Source organism: Phascolarctos cinereus, unplaced genomic scaffold (assembly GCF_003287225.1).
Source record: "Phascolarctos cinereus isolate Bilbo 61053 unplaced genomic scaffold, phaCin_HiC Scaffold_5;HRSCAF=322, whole genome shotgun sequence".
Lineage (NCBI taxonomy): Eukaryota > Metazoa > Chordata > Mammalia > Diprotodontia > Phascolarctidae > Phascolarctos > Phascolarctos cinereus.
Window position 1 is genome coordinate 304420069 of NW_027555958.1, and position 20051 is coordinate 304440119.

Genomic DNA, 20051 nt, shown 5'->3' on the forward strand with positions numbered 1-20051 from the left:
ATGGCTTAGCCTCACACAGCCCAATGACTGCCATGATCCTTACCTGCTAATCAGGTGGAAAGATCGCAGGAAAAGCCATTCTGGTTAAACATTCACATTTCCTTAGGGTAACACAATTGCCATAGCTGGCAGAGTTTTCCACAACCACCCCTGCCCCAAATAGATTCACATAGCTCTAGAACAGCTGATTCACTTTATTGTGAATCAGCCCTCAACTTGACTACCATCACGGCCACATCAGATTTCAACAAAGAATAGTGGTGCCATACTTGCCCCCCCACAATGGTTTTAAATCTCTACAGTAGGAAGCAGTATGAAGACATGAATAAGGTGCTACTGAAAAAGCTGAGGGTGACATAGTTATGCCTCCTCTCTACTGTGACAAAGGCTCAATTTCTTTTGGGGGGGGTAGGGAGAGGGAGAAGAAATAGGTGTTCCCATCAAACTGGCTGGATACACAATTACCAAAGTAAGGTGGGACTCCATAACCAAACAACATCCCAAGGTGAGGTTTATCCCAGTAGGAGCCTTTTTCTTGGAGGGGAGGGGAAGTACAGAAGAAGTTCCGTCCAGTGTGGAGAGAGTCTGAGTACCAACTTGGGGTCTAGGGGCTGTTGGTGCCAGCAGCTTTCACTCTAGCAGCTTTTGCCTTGTCTTCCAAATCATCTAGGAACCGCTCCTGGGACACTGAGTAGAATGTATAGCCATCTGGGGGTCATGGGCTCAGGAAAACCACGAGGAAATCAAAGCATGCCCCTCCCTAACTTTCTTTCCTCCAGCTTGTCCCAAACCCCCCTCCCAGTAGTCTATGCTTTTGTGCCTCCTTCATGGGGTTCCCACACCTCAGCTGTCCAGCCCCCCACAACAGCTCCCAATAACAGTACATATTCGATGCTTCTGCTCTCTACCTGCCACCCCTGCCCCATAGCCCTTTTCCGGTTATTCTCCACTGGGGCAGTAGCGAAGAGTGGCCTCTAATTCAGGAAGAGCTGGGTTCAAGCCCGGCAATGGACACACACACAGGCTCAATAAGGACAATAAAAGCAGTGTGCTGAGAGGCAGTACTGCATAATGGATAGCAAGCCAGCCTCCAAGCCGAGAATATTTGGGTTCAAGTCTTGCGTCTGCATGTCACAGCCTCTCTGAGGGCTCTAAAGCTCTAAGCTGCAAAGGTGCAGACCTGTATTGGTAGAGAGTTCCCTAAACGGTTGAAACCAAAGGTCCAGTGCCTGCAGCTATGTATTCGCTGACATCTGGGGGCTAAAGAATATGGGTTCTATGAAACCCCTACCTGGCTCAGTGGATACAGCACAAGGCATCAGGGTGTGGAGTCACGTGGACCTGGAGGTCTCCAGGAGACCAGGAATTCAAATACACCCTCAAAAAAAAAGTTTGCCTCAGTTTCCTCATCTGTAAAATGGGGATAAACAGCACCTACCTCTCGTAAGGATCAAATGACATAAAATACGTAAAAAGTTCTTAGCACAGTGCGTGGCATATAGGCGGCACTATATACATGTTAGCTAGTGCTATTATTAAGTAACAACTGCTAATTACTATTATGCAACGCGGCTATGTTACTGCCTTGCGTTGTGACCTTGGGTAAGTCGCTGGCTGCCCGGAACTTCCAGGACCTCCAGCCTCCCCAACCCTTTCTACTTTCCTCTCCCTCCGCCTCCTTCCCCTCCCCCGGCCTCGTTTCTCCCCCGCCCTCCCCCCCTCCCCCAGCCTCCGTGACCCACGGATACAAATGGCCAACACCAGGGCCCCGATGCTCAGGCCGGTCAGGATGTTCCGGCCCCGTCGCTGCGGAAGCGTTTTCTGCCACTGGGAGAGCTCCACCTGCCGCATGAAACTCAGCTGGGCCGGGCTCAGTTTCTCTCGCGCCGGATCAATGCGCTGCGCTACCGGGGCCTTCCCGGCCTCGGATCCCGCCACTCCGCCAGCACTGGTATCAGCCATCTCACTCCTTGGCCTACTCAAGACCGGGTCAGAACCCCGGCGCACGCCAGGAAGGACGCCTCTTGGTCCTCGCCGCTGCTGAGGATTCTGGTACTTGTAGTCTGACTGGCCTTTCCTTCGGAAGGGGGCGGAGTGTCCTGGGAGCGCCCTCTGATTGGCCGAAGCTTCCTCGGCGCACGCAAGCTCAGCGGACGCGAGCTCAGCGGCTGAGACCTAGAAAAACCGTTGGGAGCAGGAGGCTGCGCAAAGGCTGCGAAGTTTCTGAAAGCCCGTGAAGTTTTTGCGTCGTCGAGAGGGTCGGAGGGGCAGCTGACCATGGCCGGGGCCGTAGGGCCCAGGGGGTCGGCCGCCCTCAGCGACTTTAAGTTTGGCGCTGTGGACACGCAGACGATCGAAGACACCCTGCTCCACCTGGCCCAGGAGAATGAGAGGGCGGTGCGGGAAGCCCGGGGACAGGCTGGCAGCTTCAGGGAGACCCGGATCGTGGGTGTGGGCCCAGGACTTGGGGGGCATAGGGTCTGTTCTGCACCAGGGGCACCTAAAGCCCCCACCTCTCCAGTATCCTCGCCCACACGGAGTTCATCTCCCTTCTTCTCTCCCTCCCCACCCCAGCCCCCTAGTAAATCAATGGGAAACTGAAGCCATTGCCCGGATCATTCAGGCCCCAAACAAACAAGAAATAACTCTAGCATTTTATTTTGGCCTAAGTTATCTCATGTCTAAATTTCCAAGGTCCAGTCAAGTCAAGATGCATTTATTTAGGGTGTACCATATGCCAGGCACTGTGCTAAGCATGGGAGATACCGGCAAAAATGAATTAACTTAGTTTCCACTTTGTCAGTAGAGTTGTGTGTGTGGGGGGGGTGGGGGTAGCGCTTTCTGTGCGCCTGCGAGGATATTTTACACAGGTGTGTTTATATGCAACATCAAGAGAGTTGTGGGCCTGTCTTGGATCCACCGCAGCACATAGCTGACAGAGACTTAAGTTTCTGTGAAGAGAGGTATTTGGCTGCCTGTACAGTTCTCTCCACATATCTGACCATCTGCAGTGTCCTGCTGATGGTGTTTTATGTAAAACCCAGGGGTCTTGGAAAGCTCTTCTGCTGAGAACTGAGATTTACCCTGGTTCCCACCCTATTATGGAATTGCAAGCCAAACAATTCCAACTGGGACTATTCTTTCAAGGGGAAATATTAGAGGCAGTTAGGGCTTGTCCTACCCACCTTCGTAGTGATGTTTTCAAAACCTGCCTATACCCTACCAAAAAAAAAAAGAGGTGGGGTGGGGAGGAATTAAAGTCACCATAGTCCCATTTAACAGACAAGAGGAATTACAGTCACTTTAAGGTGCATGGTGGTATTAAGCTGTGCATAGGAAATCTCCAGGGGAAGGTTGCCAAGCTGGACAGTGTCATCAACAAGATTCAAGTTCCAGGAAGTTGTTTTTATGTTTCATATTAAACTTTATAGGAATTAGGATTTTTCATCTATTCAAGAATCTCCCTGTAGTCAGGAACATGAGCAGGTAGTTAGGGAGCAGGAAAAGGGGGGTAATGTGTTTTGGTACCAGGCAAGAGCTCTTATCTGCTGAACCCTTCGGGAGTAAGCTTGGTAAGCCACTGTTCTTGGCACTCAATCAGACTTCTCTTTTTGCCTCTGATCATGTTGGCAGCAAAAGAAATTAGGCTCTGTTTTAGTTATTCTACTCTCATCTTCCTCACCTCCTGACCCTCTTTCATGGGTCAAATCATGGTTTTTACACAACACCAAGAGTTCAGAGTGGTTAGGGTTTCGTCTTGTGATTCAGGCTTTTCTTTTCTATTTTGGCAGAGTTTGTTTTTCTCCTGTCTGAACAATGGTGCTTGGAAAAATCTGTGAGCTACCAGGCAGTAGAAATCCTAGAAAGGTAAAGTCTTGGGCATGAGGCCTTTGCAGATAGGTAGCTCTCAGATAAACTAATGTGTTCACTCCTGTTGAAATGGTACCAGTCACCTCTTACCTTGGCATTGCACTTGATATCCTTACTTGCAAGTGTAACCAAGTCTTAAATTGATATTGGAGAGGCTAAAGTGTAGCAACGTTTGAAGAACAAATGCTCCCTCTGGAATGTGTGGAAGTCCAGATTGTTTACTCGTAACCCCCCCCCCCCAGGTTCATGGTTAAGCAAGCAGAAAGCATCTGCAGCCAAGCAGCACCTGTGCTGAGAGAGAGTGAGAAAGCAGAGCTGTGGAGCTGGAGGGCCCGGAAAGAAGAGCTCTGCAGTACGTTTGTACTTCGACTTGTGTCATGTGTTCAGCTGGCAAGCAAACTTTCCTTCCACTACAAAGTAAGGAGTTGGTGCTGTTCCTTCCACCTTCACAGTGCTATGCTCTAAAATCTGGCCTTTTGTGGACAGCTAGATGTTATGAATAAAATAGGTTGTCCACAGTGCAGCTCTGAGAGACCTACTCCTGGGCTGGGTGGTTTTACTCAAGTGGAAACTACAGAGTGCAATTATGCTTCCTTAGCACCCCTACTAAACACACACAGCTGTTATAACCTGCACTCTTGTTCTCAAAGCACAATAGCTGGATTAGTGCCATCTTGTATACAGGTCACCTTTCCTCCCCTTTGGACTCAAGGACAGTTTGCATAAGGTACATGAATAGTCAACATACTTTAATCATCATTAAGGGTGAGATTTATAAAAGGGAAAATATCCTTGGGTACTGGATTTGGGATTGCAGGATCGGAGTTCAAATTCCACTTTGTTGCTACCTCTAAACTCTGAGTCTATTTCCTCATCTGTAAAATGAGGTTTTCCAGCTCTAAATCTGTCTTATACTTGTTTCACTCCTCCCTCCCCCAACGTTTGTGACAAAAATCCCAACTTATTAAATAGAGACTACTCTTCTCTGTCCCCTCCCCTTCTTTTCTTTATTCAGATAGTCAGCAATGTTACAGTCCTGAATTTCCTCCAGGCCCTAGGGTACCTTTATACTAAAGAAGAACTACTGGAGTCAGAACTTGCCATTCTGAAGTCTTTAAACTTCCAAATCAATCTACCTACTCCTCTGGCATATGTGGAGATGCTCCTAGAAGTTTTAGGTATCTCATTCAAAAGATCTCAGTGGAAATTAGGCAAGCAAGTAGCTATTAAAGGCCAAGTGTAGCTTGAGACTCTTCTACTAGAGGCAATTAATGTGCCCCGGGGCTCTGGGCAACCTAACAAAGAGGGAGAGAATAGCAGCAGTAGTCTGAAGTGCTCTGTCTAGTGGTTTGGCAGACTGGAGAGAGGGGTGTCCTTGGGTAGCTTTGGAGAAGGCATTCTATCTTTTGGAAGGACATAAGAGAAGTCCTCATAGCCAGCTTCTGCTTCCAATCAGTAGGCACCTCCTCAGAATGTTCTCTTTAAAGGCAAAGGGTGGGAGGGGTGCAAAGAAATAAGGCTTCCATGGTTATTTTTTTGGTATTCATATAGTCTGCATTTTTGTTTTCTCTTCCACAATTTTACCTTTGAAATTGACCATGACCTAATAAGACAGCCAATCCACTGAGCAACCCTACAGCAGAACATAGTTACCAAGAACAATGTTAGCCTATTAGGTACATTCCATTGTCATGTGCAGAAAGTGGCCCATGTAATGTGACATGACCTTCTTTTAAACGAACTACCCTGACTTATTAGACTTCACCCCTCTCCATGCCCCATCCAGGGTATAATGGCTGTTTGGTCTCAGTCAAACGGCTACATGGAACCTGCCTGACATTACTTGATATGGTGTATCTCCTGCATGGTCCCATCTATGAAAGCCTGCTGAGGGCATCAATTGAGAACTGTACACCCATGGAGCAGGGGTAAGGCACCTCCTATAGATTTGTAAATACTGGCGGCAGTGTTCTGACAAGGACCTGAGGAGTAGATCAGACCTACTAATTTGTCCCCTCACTTTGGTACAGACATAACTGTAGAGGATTCATCCCATAAACATGTAATTTATGAACTTGCAACTTACTGTTCTGATGTGGCAAGTTCAACCCAACCAAAACCCAAAAGACTTAAGATTTTAAAATATTTAAATGAATTCAAGTAATTAACATCTCTTATTATTGATTCTTGATTATACGTGGGGATACTTGGACTGTTTTCAGAAACAAGAAACAGACAAAACAAGCCAGTCATAAGGCTGCAGCTTTGACAAAACTGCCTGATTACTGTAAAGGCAGATGAGAGAAAGCCCCACAATTATGTTGTTAGGATAACAGATGGGAATACAAAAGACCAGTAAATCGAATACACATGAATGAGGCTCATGCTTTATCCTGTTTTTTTAGTTGGGAGGGAGCTACCTATGGTTCTATCATTTCTTTTCATATGAAAGTAATCAAATAACAAATTTCCATGACCCAAGAACTTAGGCAAGCAAAATTCTCACCTTAGTTATAAAACTGAACTGTGATTTTAATTGCTCAGGAGAAAATTTGTATCCGTGAAAGAAGACTTTATGCTTTTGGCAGTTGGGATCATTGCAGCCAGTGCTTTCATCCAAAATCAAGAGTGGTGGGGCCAGGTATGTACTGCTAAGTGGCATCATTATCAAGATTCATTTAATAAAAAGCATTCCCCAGTCAATTAAAAGGAAAGGGCAGATTTACCTTCACCAGAAACAAGTACCAAAGTCTAGCAAGAGAGAGATCAGTGAGCCAAGATAAACTGGGGTAAGGTTGCTGATTAAAGCATTTTCAGCTTTTTAACAAAGCAAAATTGAAAATGCTTTGAAAAGGTGTGTTCCCAGATCACATCCAAAGAAATAACTATGGAGTTTGAATGCAGATGGAAGCATACTATTTGCTCTTTTTTTTCTTCTGTTTTCTCTTTCCTGTGCTTCCTCTTATTGGTTCCAATTCTTCCTTACAACATGACTATGTGAACGTGTTTAATAGGAATGTATATGTATAACCTAGATCAGACTTCGTGCTGTCTTGGGGAGGGAAGCAAGGAGGGGGGAGAAGAATTTAAAACTCAAAAGCTTATGGAAGTGATTGTTCATAAATTAAAATAAACTAATTTAAAAAAAAAAGGTATGTTCCCTAATTAGGCCAACTATCATCTGGGAGTCTACCTCTAAAATGGAGAGAATTTCATGTAGGCAACATGTCCCTCATATTTCCTAAAATCTCCTTAAGTAAAAGTCAATTGCACACTAGGTTGCAGTGCTAAGTGTTAAGAGCTATTCTCATACAGTTTAGCTCTGGTAAACATTTTAATTTGGATCCAATCTTCCAGTTAAATTCAGAGGAATAGGAAGATATAGTTAACATTTGACCCCAGAGGCTATCTAGAAAAATGTATATGTTTGTGTAATAAATCGGTCAAGATTTAGAAAACTAGCTGCTTGTATCTCTCTCCATGAAGGTTGTGGAACACTTACACAGCATTACCAGTATCGCCACTGAGAGCATTGCTGAGTTTTCATATGCAATCCTGACTCATGGGGTAGGAGCCAGCACCCCAGTTCGACAGCAACCTGGTCTGCACCACCTGGCAGCCAGACCATTGAGGGCTGCTGCCACCTGCAACATATAAACCTGAGTTTCCAGATTATCATCAGACTCCAGGTCATGACCCTTCTCCACCCCCACCCCTCCAATCTGTTTAATCTTGCATAACCTAGTATAGAAAAAAGTCCGAAGTATCTCATGTCTTTCAAGTTTGATTTTATATTACCATTTTCTGTTTGCTGCTCTTCAGAGAAAGGGTTTAGGTGGATATATTTTATTCTTTGCAGCCTCCATAAAAATAAAAGGGGGAGAAATGCTAGGCTGGAATGTTTGGTTTTACAGTATAGGCACAATTTCCTCTTTAAATGTGGGGTTTAATTAAATAAATAAAACAGACAATAAGAGTAAGAAGAAAAGAGGACCAAAAATCCAGGTGACTTTGACCTGGCATAACATTTCTTTTGTCCCAAATGCCCCAGTCCAAGTGCATTCTCATCCAAGGATAGGGCCTTTGCCCACTCCTTTGAAATGAGCAAACACCGGCTCTTCCAGAACTGGCTATTTTTAGTCTACTTTAAATAAATACTTTAAATCACACACCCCAACCTTTCTAACATAGTTACATGAGTTTGCTTTTTCCAGAATACAAAGTACTTTATTATAGAAGGGTTTTTTTTATTGTTTTACAACCAGTGCACCTCTGCAAAGTAACAGACTGCAGCAAATCTTTATTGCGAAGAATTATCTTCATAATGCTCCAAACGGTATTAAAGTCTGTTCATGTCTCTTTTTTCTGCCATGTGTCTGTTGGCACAGAGCAGATAGGCAATAAGCACTAGACTTGAGAAAGAAAAGTGTTAAATTTCAAGCTTCTGATCACATTATGTGGCCTCCAGGCAAAGGTTGACATTTTTCCATGTTACTTGATGTTACACACATATACACTTCTCTTAATAGAGAGGTGTTTATATAAAAAAAAAACCATGTTGAATATGCATAAAATTAGGAGAGATAAAATCCACTGATAACTACTTTTATCTCAGACTTTTTATAAAAGCAACCTTATTTCCTGTTTTCAAGGAGTATGAAGTTGTGAAATGGGCTGGTGGAGAATTATACATGTTTTGTTACTGCTCTGGACACTACTCACAATAGAATGTTATTCTTTTAAAATAAAGTGGCTTTGTGGGTTTTCCTTTTTGGTACTGTAAACATGTTGTATTGTTTAATATTAAATGAACTTAATTTATAACATTTCTGCCAACAAAACATATTCTAAAGCCATTAGGGCAGAAGACTCCCTCACCCTCATGGAGAAAATAAGAAAAGTCATTTGTTATAAAATTGTGAGGAGACCCAAGCAAGACCCCATTTCAGATTTGTCAACATAAACTTGAGTGCCTTTGTCCACTGCTCCTCAGAGTTGAACTGGGTTTTGATGGAATAGGAGCCGCCACTGCCTCCTGTGTCTTCAATCTTACCTTTCTCCACATCCATCCTGCAGCAGAGACACATCAGAACTCATCAGTAACTGAGAATTCAAGTCAGCTCAGGCAAACAGGCAGGGCCATGATCATGGGACCATTCACGTCATTTTCTCCATTAAAGCACTCTTGTCAGGGAAGGGTGGTGTACTTTGGATTTGCTCGAAAGCCAAAAATAATGCTGGCTGTCACAAGCACCCCATTGTCACTGCTGAGTGCAGAGACAGAACGTGGAAGCAAATTAAAGGAGGGGAACAGGGAGTAGGTTGCAGTGGGGAGTGAGGGTTAGAGTGTCCCTCACTGATCTCTAAAGCATCCTTGCATTCATGGAGAAGAAAAGTAAGAAAGGAAAGGAAATTATTTGTCTTTGTGGCCAGGAAAGGCAGCTCTATTCCACTGATGGAATAAATCTCCTGCCTGTTAACTAAGGGTGGTGCCAACATCTGACCAAAATGCTTATTTCCAGGAGCTTGTGGAAAAACCCCCTTGAAACTAGAGAAGCCAGAGCTCCGTGCCAAGATAATCCCCAAACTCATCTAGTATAACATTCTCTTTCTCTCCGGGGACTGGGGACCACATCCTACTCCATTCATAGGATCAAGGGACCTGAGCAAAAGATTCAGGGAGAGCAATACTCAAGTCCCTGACCATCAAAGCTACAAGATCTAGAACCAATTTCCTGCTCTTCTTAGTCCTTAAAAGTACTTGACACTATTCTGACCACCTGGACTATGAACCCTTCCCAAGTCTGGTCAGTTTGGTGTCACTGCAGCCTCATGCTAAGCTGGAAGTACACTAACCTGTAAGGCAGACAGAAGCGTGTCTCGCCCTTCTCCACCTCTTCTTTGAACTGCTGCACACAATCCAGGAAAGCCACCATTGCATGATCGAACTTGTTGTCCCAGAAAAACCGCAAACCTCCAGAACAGTATAATGGTAGCTCCTGCTCAAGAAGAGAGGCACAGTAGCACACACGGCACCAAAGTATCCTGAATGGCCTGAGGCCTGCTGATTCTTCAACCCATGCTCTATTTGAATCCCACTAAAAATCCTGGTGGTCCTCTTTTGCCTTGTCATGGAGTAGCTATGTTACTTTGCACACGGCCTAGCTTCTCTGGGTCTGGTTTCTCCATTTAGAAAATAGGAATGAGAAAGATCTACCTCACAGATTCCTTCTTCAGGCCAATTTACACAACCCTCCCCAGCCATCCACCTATACATTCCAACTAGATAAAACCTTAGGACCTCTCATTCAGAGTTTTCTAGCAGATTTTGAAAAATGTTTCAAGTCTTCCCTGTAGTTCCAAGGGGGGTGGATTTTAATTGCATCTTAGATATTCACATTTTAGAGACCATCTGAGGCTGGGACAGAAGCTGAAGTGCAATACTAGAACTAAATTCAGCTGTCTTGTTAGAATAATTATCAGGATTATTCTATAATGCAGTTGAACTGGAGATGCCCAGAGTACCTTGGATTTGTCTGTGAGAGACTCCAGATACGAGTGATTTCCGTAAGGAACAAGGCGATACCTTTAAAAAAAGAAGTATGGATAATGGGGCTATTCAAGAAGACACTATTTTCTAATAAAGATGGTCATGTAGTTTATCAGTTATCCATGGATTCAATAGCCCCTTCTCTCTTTGGACAAAACTCTTTACAGAGTGAAAATGTCTAGGAATGAAGTATAGTCCTCACCCACAGGAAAATCTTAATCTACTGAACAGAGCAGAGTGTTACTGAAAATGTGCTGCCAATCTAATGGAGAGTCAAGAAGGAGCAGAACAACAACAAAAAAAAGGTTGATCCTCCTACCTCTGAAATTTCAGGCCCATTTTATTGGCTAAGGCATGGAGCAGCAATACCGTCTGCCCCCATGCAGCGTTGATCTCATTCCACTCCACTGGGACACTAGGGAGCCGCCCCAGCCTAAAGTTATTAATTGTGCCAAACTGTCCACTGTGCCTGTGAAGGAAAGCAGGAAAGAAAGAAAGGGAAAAACAAGAACTTTGTGACCCTAATGGGTCTTTGCCATAGCCTTGGGGAAATATTGAGGTGAGAGGGGGGAAAGAATCAGTACCCTGTGACAAGACAAATAGGTCTTTATGTGACTAGAAGGCTTGGCCTAATAGTTCTCTTTTTCCCTTTAGTGTTGGATAATTTTGTGCTCTAGAATCATGAGGTGAATTCATACCTACCCCATTCTTAACACTGAACTAAAAGAAACATGTCATAATGAGCACAACACAGTCCCTGTTTTGTGGGGGAGAGGTTCTTTGGTGGTCAGTAGCTAAAATCCAGATGTGTATTGTTCCCCACCCTCTCTCCTCCCATCCCAAAGTCCATATTACCAGATGTGGAATGTTGCATTAAAAACATTTGTTTTCTTCAGCTTGTCCAGTTGGATCTGGGCATAACGCATCTGGTTATCCACACTCTTTAGCTCATCATCTAGCTCCAGCTGTTGTCGTTTAAATTCACTATATTCCCTCTGGTATCTGTGAGTAATTAAGGTAAACAGTAAGAGCTGGTCACTTTTGTGACCAAGATTATCAATCTTATATCATTCTAACCAATGAACTGTTTTGGCTCTGATGCTTTTGGGGCCCTCTGAATTTGGTGTAGAGTGCCAAATAGGGAATGACATTGTGCCCCATTCTTTTTTCCAAGTAAGGAAAGGAAAAGAATGTCAAATTCCATCTGTTTGTGGTGGGGCATGTCCTTCAAAAAGGACAAAACATTATTTAAACTTTTTTCATAAGGAGAACTGTGAGAGATTTCCTTTAAAATTATATAGGACATATATACTACTTGGGTTGGCTCATTTGACTTGTCCCTCTGAGCACTTATTTGCACTATACTAATATGAATTTGGTGCTCTATAAAATCCCTAGGTTCCTTCAAAGCTTTGCTCATTTTCTACCTTCTGATTTTTCGGACACCTAGACACCCTGTATGCATTCTCAGATGGAACACAAAGTAAATTCCTTAAGGGCAAGGATTTGTTTTTTGTTTCTGTATTTCCAGTGCCTAGCCCACACTTAATGGTAGAGTTTAAAAATTCGTTACTGAATTTTATACATATCCCCAATTAAACTATAAGTGCCAAAAGGGTACATATAGTATTTTCCCCATCAGATTTTTGGTCTTTCAGCTTGTAGGGAGCTAAGAGTAGGCAATGTCATGGAATCACAAAACTGTAAGCCAGGAAGGGACTTTTAGAGATCTTAGAAAGCAGCTATTGAGAAACAGTGAAAGTACTGGATTTGAAGTCAAAAGACTTGGTTTGAGTCCTCATCTGCCACTTACTAGCAAAGTCAACACAGGTAAGTAATTTTACTCCCTAACTTTCAGTTTTCTCATCTGGAAAATAGGGATAATGATATTTGCATACCTTAAAGTTGTCGTGAGGATAAAATGAGACTGTCCACCACCATTATATACAGATAATGAAACTGAGGCCCAATGAGTTTAAATATTCAGTGGTTCCCTAATGGCTCTAAGATAAAATGCAAGTTTCTATTCCTGACATTTAAAGCCCTTCACAATCTGGCTCCAACCAATCTAACCCGACATATATCATCCCTTTCTTGTTCTCTATGTTCCAGCCAAACAAGTCTATTAGCTATTTCTTGAACTTAGAATTCCATTTCCTGATTCTGTTCCTTTGCATAGGCTAAACCCCATCCCTCATCAGCCTCCTTCAAGGCTCAGCTCAAACTCCAAATGAACCTTTTCTTATGACCTTGCATTTATTTATGACATGTTGACATTTTCCTAGTAAAAACTGAGCTCTGGAAGCAGGGCCTGTTTGGGTTTTGTCTCTGTATTCTCAGTGCCTCAGGAGGCAGAGTGTCAAAGTAGAGTGCTTGGCTTGAAGTTGGGAAGCCCAGTGTCCAAAATTCCAGCTCCTGTACAACCCTGGGCAGTCACTGATCTGTGCCTCAGAGAACTGTCCAAGGCACATTCAGGCTGCAGCCATTTGTTCTCCTTTAGCCTTGAAGGAAAAGGGGATGCACTGAGAGATGAATCACTTACTGAGCTTCCTCTTGATCTAGCCGCTCAGTCTCTGCCTGGACTTTCTCAAGATTTTCTGCCACGATTTTTCGGTTCTTTTCTACATCTTCCAGTTCCTGGATCAACCTCTCTTCCTCAAGTGCCAGCTCCTTCAATTCCATCTTCAACTTTTCCTCATCATCTTCATTCATTTGCTCCAAGATCTCCAAACACCGTCTGCCGAAGACACCATATTTAATCTGAGGGAACCTGTCATTCATACTGTCATGCAACTAAACTCAAGGAAAACATGTAAGAATTAATCTGGGATCCCTTCATCCAAATGACACTTTGGACCAGCAATAAGTTGCCTGGCTCTGATCTAGAGTCTCATTTCTCAGGTTCTGATAGGAACTCACTTGTAGTTCTGACATTCATTTTCTGTGATGTTGAGCTGGGTGTCCAGCTGATCCAACAAGGTATCTGTACATTCCTCACACAGAGGGTGATCCACATCTGTCTGGCCTGACATGATATCAAAAAGGTCTCCAGTGACCTGAGAAATTAAGAAAAAATGAGTGATCTATGAAGTTCATTGTGAGGAGTCAGTGAGAGTCATCCTCACACTGACTGTGACTACATACTCCTCCACCAGCTCAGACCATACCCCTTCGGTGGGCAGACTTGCCTTCAGTCTTCGGCTGAGATTCTCCATGGTACCTCCATCAGATGCCTCCCCAATCAGAGTGAAGCTGTTGGCACTTTCCGTGGACATCATCCTATAGACAGTCCCCCACCCACCAGCCACATGAGGGAGCAGAGAGGTTCCCCCTCCACCTCCTAAAATGCCAGTGGCAAGACTCTTAGGTAGCAAAGCCAAAGAAACTCTTAAGGGCCAAACCTATTCCCCCAACTCTTGCTGGCTCAGGGTCTCTTCTAAGCCACTCTGATCTCTTCTCTTGCAACTGCATAGGCTAGTCTTATTGGATTGAGGAGAGAACAACCATGGTGGCATTAACCTGAGACTCATGTCACAGAAATTTCAGTAGGTAGGGTGGCCAAGGAGTAGCATTTCCTAATTATACCCCCTGTAAAAAACCCAACTTCATTAATATCAATCCAAGGATAATAACCATTTCCAGATTTCTTTTTCTGTTCCCTCCTCTCAAGTAAACTGGATTAACCTTTCCCAGTACTTAAAACTCCCAAGCATTACTTGATCTGCCCTCCCCACCCTGATAGCTGCCACAGGGAAAGCCCTTTTTAGATTTACTCCACGGCTGTAATAGGCTGTAGGGGGAAGGGAGACAGGATACCATGGCCTTGTTGGAGCGATTACTATCTGATTGTCCATTGCCATCTGATCCTAAGACCTTACATAGCGAAAGCCACCCTAAATTTATGTGCCTCTAGTATGGAATAGGGGCTGAGGCATAACAGGCACCTGGCTGGGGGGATGTATCTGCGGGAGACACCATCCTGCCGAGTTTCAGCAAATGGCTCCTGGAAATGAGAGGGGACAGTGTTAAGATACCAGTAGACTATGGTACCAGTTTGTGTGCCAAACAATAGCCCTGCTGTCCTGAATATAACTGCTGGTCCTGGACCAGTATTTCAGGAAAGCTCCAGTCACTATGCTAATCTTTACTCCTTCCTCTCTGGCCACATCCTTCACAGCTTCAGCAAGACTAATTGCCACTGCTCATACTCTTTTCTCACCCTCTTCCAATTCTGGAACCAAGAACTATAAGTCAACTCAGTTACTGTTTCTAGACTGGGTGATCTATTCTCCAACAGTCCATTCTCATCATCCCAGTAACTTTCCAGACCAAAGTGTTCCCTCCCACTCCTCCCACCCCAATCACTCCCCTAAGTGTATGGACAGCCCCATTAGAATATAAATTCTTCGAGGACAGGAACTGGGTTTGTTTTTGTGGTTACATTCCCCAGCATTAGCAGAGTATGACAAAGGCTGGTGTATGGCAGGAGAATATGTGTATAGTCAACCTTTGATTAACTGTACAAACTAATGGAACAGATAATTTTTAAAATTCTATTTGGCTTTGAATGTCCTGATTCCAAAAGTGGTAGGTATCTTTATCTGTTTTTTTCTACCAGAGGAAAGGAGCAAATTTACCTAACAAGTAAATATGTCTCAGCTAGATAGATATTTATGTTTGTATATTATGGACATAAGGCAGTATAACAGAGTAGAATGCTGGCTTTCAAGACAAGAAGACCTGACTTTAAGTCTTGCCTCTGACAGACTAGTTGCATGGACCTGAGGAAGTCACTTAACCCGCTGACATGTACTGGGAGGGGTTGGGGGTGGAGGGTAGGGTTCCTTATGTGGCAGTTCCCTATACTGCTGAAACCATAGTGGATGAAAAGTTTGCCTAGAATTGCGCTGGTAAGACCAAGCCAGCCTATGACTAAAAATAACACAGTAAATCATAAAATAGATAATTCATGTGTTTAGAAGCAAAACTTGTTCACACATTACTGTCTTTTGTATTAAAAGCTAATACTAATAAAGTCATTCCCCAATTATGTTAGAAAACACCAATATTCAAGTAACAATCTTATCTAAAGTGTTACTGACACTTCATGGAAGAGTGCCTCCCCAGATCCCATTACTTGAGGTGCCTCAAATTGTTATGTCTTCCACTTCTCTGTAACCAGGGGATTTAGATGCATTTCTGATAATGTTTCACAGATACCTTAAATAAAATATTTCTCACTAATGGATGCCTCCCATAAAAGGGTTCTGGGTAGGTTCAAAGGACCACTATTTGCTGAGCAGAAGCTCTGAATAAAAGTTTTCACAAGCTGGGTCCTACCTTTGAGAAAAGTATAAACCCTATTACCTCTCCTGAGTTAGTTTCTTCCTCCTGGGTCTCTCCAGGCTTTGTCTGAGCTGTGGTAAGTAGTGGAGCTAAGGGAGAAGAAATTACTCCAGTTAGTGAAAGTTTCCTACTTCTTCAGCTGTGAATATATAAGATAGCCGTCCCCCATTTCCTTTAGAATACCATTTACAATTGGTGGAACTATTTTGTTTCCATTTACATACCTGCCCCTGTCCTCAAAACAAGCATCAACTTTAGGTCATTTAAATTCTTTCCATTACTTTCACTCCACTCCACTCCTTCTCTCTACCACTGTTGAAACTCTCTATCTCCGGTTTATACTCAACACAAAAGAAGAGTAATAAAAAGAGGTGCCTTTTTTGTTGGAAAAAGTCCATGGGATTCTAGAACTCATAGAACATTAAAAGTGAAAGACGCCTTAATCATCTTAACCTCATCTTATTTTTCACTCAAAACAAAACAAAAACCCAAAGGCAAAATGACTTGTCCGAGGTCCTGCAGCTTGTGACCAGTTACTAGTCCCGTGTGTTCTCCCCCCACCCCCTCCGCCGCCGGAATTCCTAGAAAAAAGCTGACCTGTGAGCTCCCGGATGGTGACTTGATCTAGGATCTTGAAGGACGTGTCTAGTTTCAGGGGCTGGCTGCAGCGCTGGCACACGAAGCTCACCTGCATGGTGCTACTCGATGACTTCGACCCCTCCATCCCTGCGGGGACCCCGGTTGTCGATCAGCGTGGGGCAGGGGCTCCTGGGGGCGCCTCTCTGGCCTAGGATTCTCATTCCAGCCCTCCACCCCAGGGTCCCCGGGGGTCTCCAGTCCCAGGGCCCGGGAGCCCACTCTTGGCCGAGCTAAAGCAGGAACTAGGTGACGGCGGGGTCAGGGCCGGCCTCGCCTCGGAGTCAGGGCCTTGGTCCAGGACGACCGCCGCCGCCTCTTCCTCACCTCTGCGTTCCAGAGTCCGTTGCCCAGGCCGGGCCAAGTCGGGCCTACCGCGGCGGCACCTTCACACGTCCAGCTCTCTCTAGGATCCCCGTCTCCCCGACCCCCATCGCCCACAGCCCCGATCTCAACCCGCTCCTACTTCCCGGTCCTCTAGGCGGGACTTCCGTCCTCCAAAGGATGTGACAGAGGACGCTAAGAAAGCTAACTCCATCCACCAATCCCAGGCATCGGCTCGTCTGTCCCGGAGTAAGAGGAGCACGACAGCGGCCTCTACAGCCCGACTTGAGAATTGCAGTTCCGCGCCTGGAACAACCCAAGAGGGGCACGAACAGGAGCGGGAGGGTAGGGAACTGGAGAAACGGCAAGCTTCTGAACTCCCTGGCCCTTCTCAGGATCTTCAACCTTAACTGAAACTAAATAACTGAATTCCTTTAGACTCTCCTATGGTGTCAGGACTGTTTCTCTTTTGAAGTCAGCATGGAAAACTTGTCACAGAATATGAGATGGAATCCTGGCTCTGCCATTCATGACCTGTGTGACCTTGGGCAACTCAGCCTTTCTGGACCTATTTCACCAATTGTACAATGAGGGGTTTGGCCTGGATGGTCTCTGAGGGCCTTTATAGATAGATCTAAACTCATGACCCTGAGAAAGCTCAAAAACATAAAAATTAACTTTTCAACAGTATCTGATTGGGTTGGATCTGGGCCCCAGAAAGGAAAAGCCCTGGACCTTTCCACGTGGTCAAATCTCTGGCTTTCTCCTGAGGCTATAATCCCAACAACTGGCCTTTCACTGTGGCTACACCCAATCTCCCCTCCATTGTTTTACCTCCCTATGGCCCCTGGCCATTTCCCACACTTAATCCTAGCTAGGCTCCATTGTCCAGGTCCCAGCAGTTCTGTTTACCCCAGTTTACTGGCCACTCCCATCCAGATCTCCTTAGGCCCCTCCTCCCATCACCCCAAATTACTTGTCCACTCCTAGATCCCTCCCACATTCTTTCTGTATATAAGGTCCATCTTGTCTCTATTAAGATGCTGTGATTCTTAAAACCTAGCCACTGGTCAGATTTTTATAATCTAGCCAATAGCTTACTAATGTTCAGACCCCTTAAGAGTCTGCCCAATATGACGGATGTTCTAATAAACCTTGTCTTTGGCTGAAAGAAGGCTTGGGTCGAATTCTTTCAGACAGGACCCACGTGTTTTGATAATGGGGTCCCAGCACCCCTGAACCTCTAAACCACATCATTTGTGCTTGCCAGAAAAATGCAACAGGCTGCTAGGGAAGGTAGAAAGCTCTCTTTATTGGAGGTGTTCAAGTTGAATCTGAGTGATCACTTACTTGTCCAGATTATTGAAAGGTATTCCTGTTAAGTATGAATTGGACTAGATGACCCCCTAGCTGCATTCCAATTCAGATCATATGATCTGAAACTCCCTGGCAGAAGAGGTTGAGTTACTGAGAGTAAGTAGAGTATAAATCAGATCCACAAGTTGTGAACTGATCCAACCATTCTGGAGAGTAATTTGGAGCTATATCCAAAGGACAACCAAACTTATGCATACCCTTTGATCCAGCAATACCACTACTAGGTCTGTATCCCAAAGAGAGCATAAAAAAGGGAAAAGGACCCACATATACAAAAATATTTATAATACCTCTTTTTGTGGTGGCAAAGAATTGGAAATTGAGGGGATCCCCATCAATTGGGGAATGGCTGAACAAGTTGTGGTATATGAATGCAATGGAATACTATTGTTCTATAAGAAATGATAAGCAGGGAGATTTCAGAAAAACCTGGAAAGACTTACATGAACTGATGCCGAGTAAAGTGAGCAGAACCAGGAGAACATTGCACAGAGCAAAAGCAACATTGTATGATGATCAACTATGATAGACTTAGCTTTTCTCAGCAATACAATGATCTAAGACAATTCCAAAAGACTCATGATGAAAAATGCTATCCAAAGCCAGAGAAAGATCTATGGAGTCTGAATGCAGATTGAAGCATACTATTTTTACTTCTTTTGTTTTTTTCTTGTTGTTTTCCCCTTTTGTTCTGATTATACATGTATAATCTACATCAGATTGCTTGCTGTCTTGGGGAGGGGAGGGAAGGAGGAGAAAAATTTGGAACTCAAAATTTTATTAAAATGAATGTTGAAAACTATCTTGATGTATAATTGGAAAAAATAAAATACTATTAACTGGGGGAAAAAACAGATTCACAGTGTAGTCTTTGCAGCACAGTAGTCTTTGTCTCCTCCAATGAGAGGCCATTAATGAAAGTCCTCCTACACCTTTACTCCCAGCCATGTACTCTTCTACCCAGAGATGCTGGCCTCCTTGCCATCCAACAAAAAAGACATTCCATCTCTCAGCTTCAGGTATTTTCTCTAGTTGTCCCTCCATGCCTGTAATTCACTCCTTTCTCATCTGTGCCTACCAACTTCCTTTAAGTCCCAACTAAAATTCTATCTTCTGCAGGGAGCCTTTCCAACTTTTCTTAATTCTAGTGCCTTCTTTCTCAATTTTTCTCAATGTTTCCTATTCCTCTTGTATTCAGATTGTCTGTACATATTTGTTTGCTTGTTGTCTTCCATATTAGACTGTGTATTCCTTGAGGGCAGGGACTGTCTTGTTTCTTTTTGTATCCCTAGTGCTTAGAACAGTTTATTAATGTTTATTAACTGACTGACAAGACCACCTTGGGGTGGGTAGCTTATGAGGTGTAATGGAAAACTGAACTTAAGAACTGGAAAAAAAAAACCCTGGGTTCAAATCCAGCTGTGTAACCCTGGGCAATTAACTTCTCTTTTCTAAGCCTGTTTCTTCACTCACAAAACAGGATAATAACATTATCTCCGTCTTATGGGGTTCTGAGGATCAACTACAATGAAGCATTTTTCAAACTTCAAAATGCTATAAAATAAAGCTATTCTTTACACCTTTTATCCTGCCATGAATAGTAAAAGCTAACATCTTGGTGTCAGCAGCTGAATTTGAACTCATCTTCCCTTACTCCAAATCCAGGACTATAAGGAAGAGACAGGTTGTAGCACGTAACAGTGCAACTTCTCTGCCCACTACTCAAGGAACTGTGAAGACCCTTTACAATTCTCTTCTGACACAGGGTACAGCACAAAAAACACTAAGAGGTTTCTTGTGTACAAAGCAATGTGCTGCCAGATGCTTGAGATATAAAATTTAGAAAACACCCTTGACCTCTTAAAGGTTACAGTCAAATGGGATATGAGCCAAATACCTATAGCTGTAATAAACATTACATAAGAAGTGTATCTGAGAGTTACAAAAG

The 20051-nt window shown here is 43.9% G+C and overlaps 3 protein-coding genes across 3 annotated transcripts; 1 reads left to right on the plus strand and 2 right to left on the minus strand.

Annotated features, from left to right (window-relative positions):
• Positions 1-174: 174 nt before the first annotated feature.
• Positions 175-2049, minus strand: COA3 (cytochrome c oxidase assembly factor 3). Its single transcript, XM_020972618.2, has 2 exons — positions 1749-2049; positions 175-708 (listed from the first exon to the last, which is right to left on the minus strand). Exons 1-2 carry the CDS (start codon positions 1960-1962, stop codon positions 605-607), a joined length of 318 nt encoding a protein of 105 aa, XP_020828277.1. The 5' UTR covers positions 1963-2049; the 3' UTR covers positions 175-604.
• An 81-nt stretch (positions 2050-2130) lies between these two features.
• On the plus strand, positions 2131-8275 carry CNTD1 (cyclin N-terminal domain containing 1). The gene is made up of 7 exons (XM_020972611.2): positions 2131-2449; positions 3792-3867; positions 4113-4287; positions 4886-5048; positions 5657-5798; positions 6415-6511; positions 7357-8275. The coding sequence occupies exons 1-7, from the start codon at positions 2278-2280 to the stop codon at positions 7525-7527; spliced, it is 996 nt and encodes a 331-aa protein (XP_020828270.1). The 5' UTR covers positions 2131-2277; the 3' UTR covers positions 7528-8275.
• On the minus strand, positions 8097-16892 carry BECN1 (beclin 1). Its single transcript, XM_020972610.2, has 12 exons — positions 16730-16892; positions 16364-16492; positions 15788-15855; positions 14365-14423; positions 13609-13699; positions 13340-13476; positions 12963-13157; positions 11276-11422; positions 10740-10889; positions 10396-10456; positions 9727-9869; positions 8097-8940 (listed from the first exon to the last, which is right to left on the minus strand). Exons 2-12 carry the CDS (start codon positions 16488-16490, stop codon positions 8772-8774), a joined length of 1347 nt encoding a protein of 448 aa, XP_020828269.1. The 5' UTR covers positions 16491-16492; positions 16730-16892; the 3' UTR covers positions 8097-8771.
• Positions 16893-20051: the final 3159 nt, after the last annotated feature.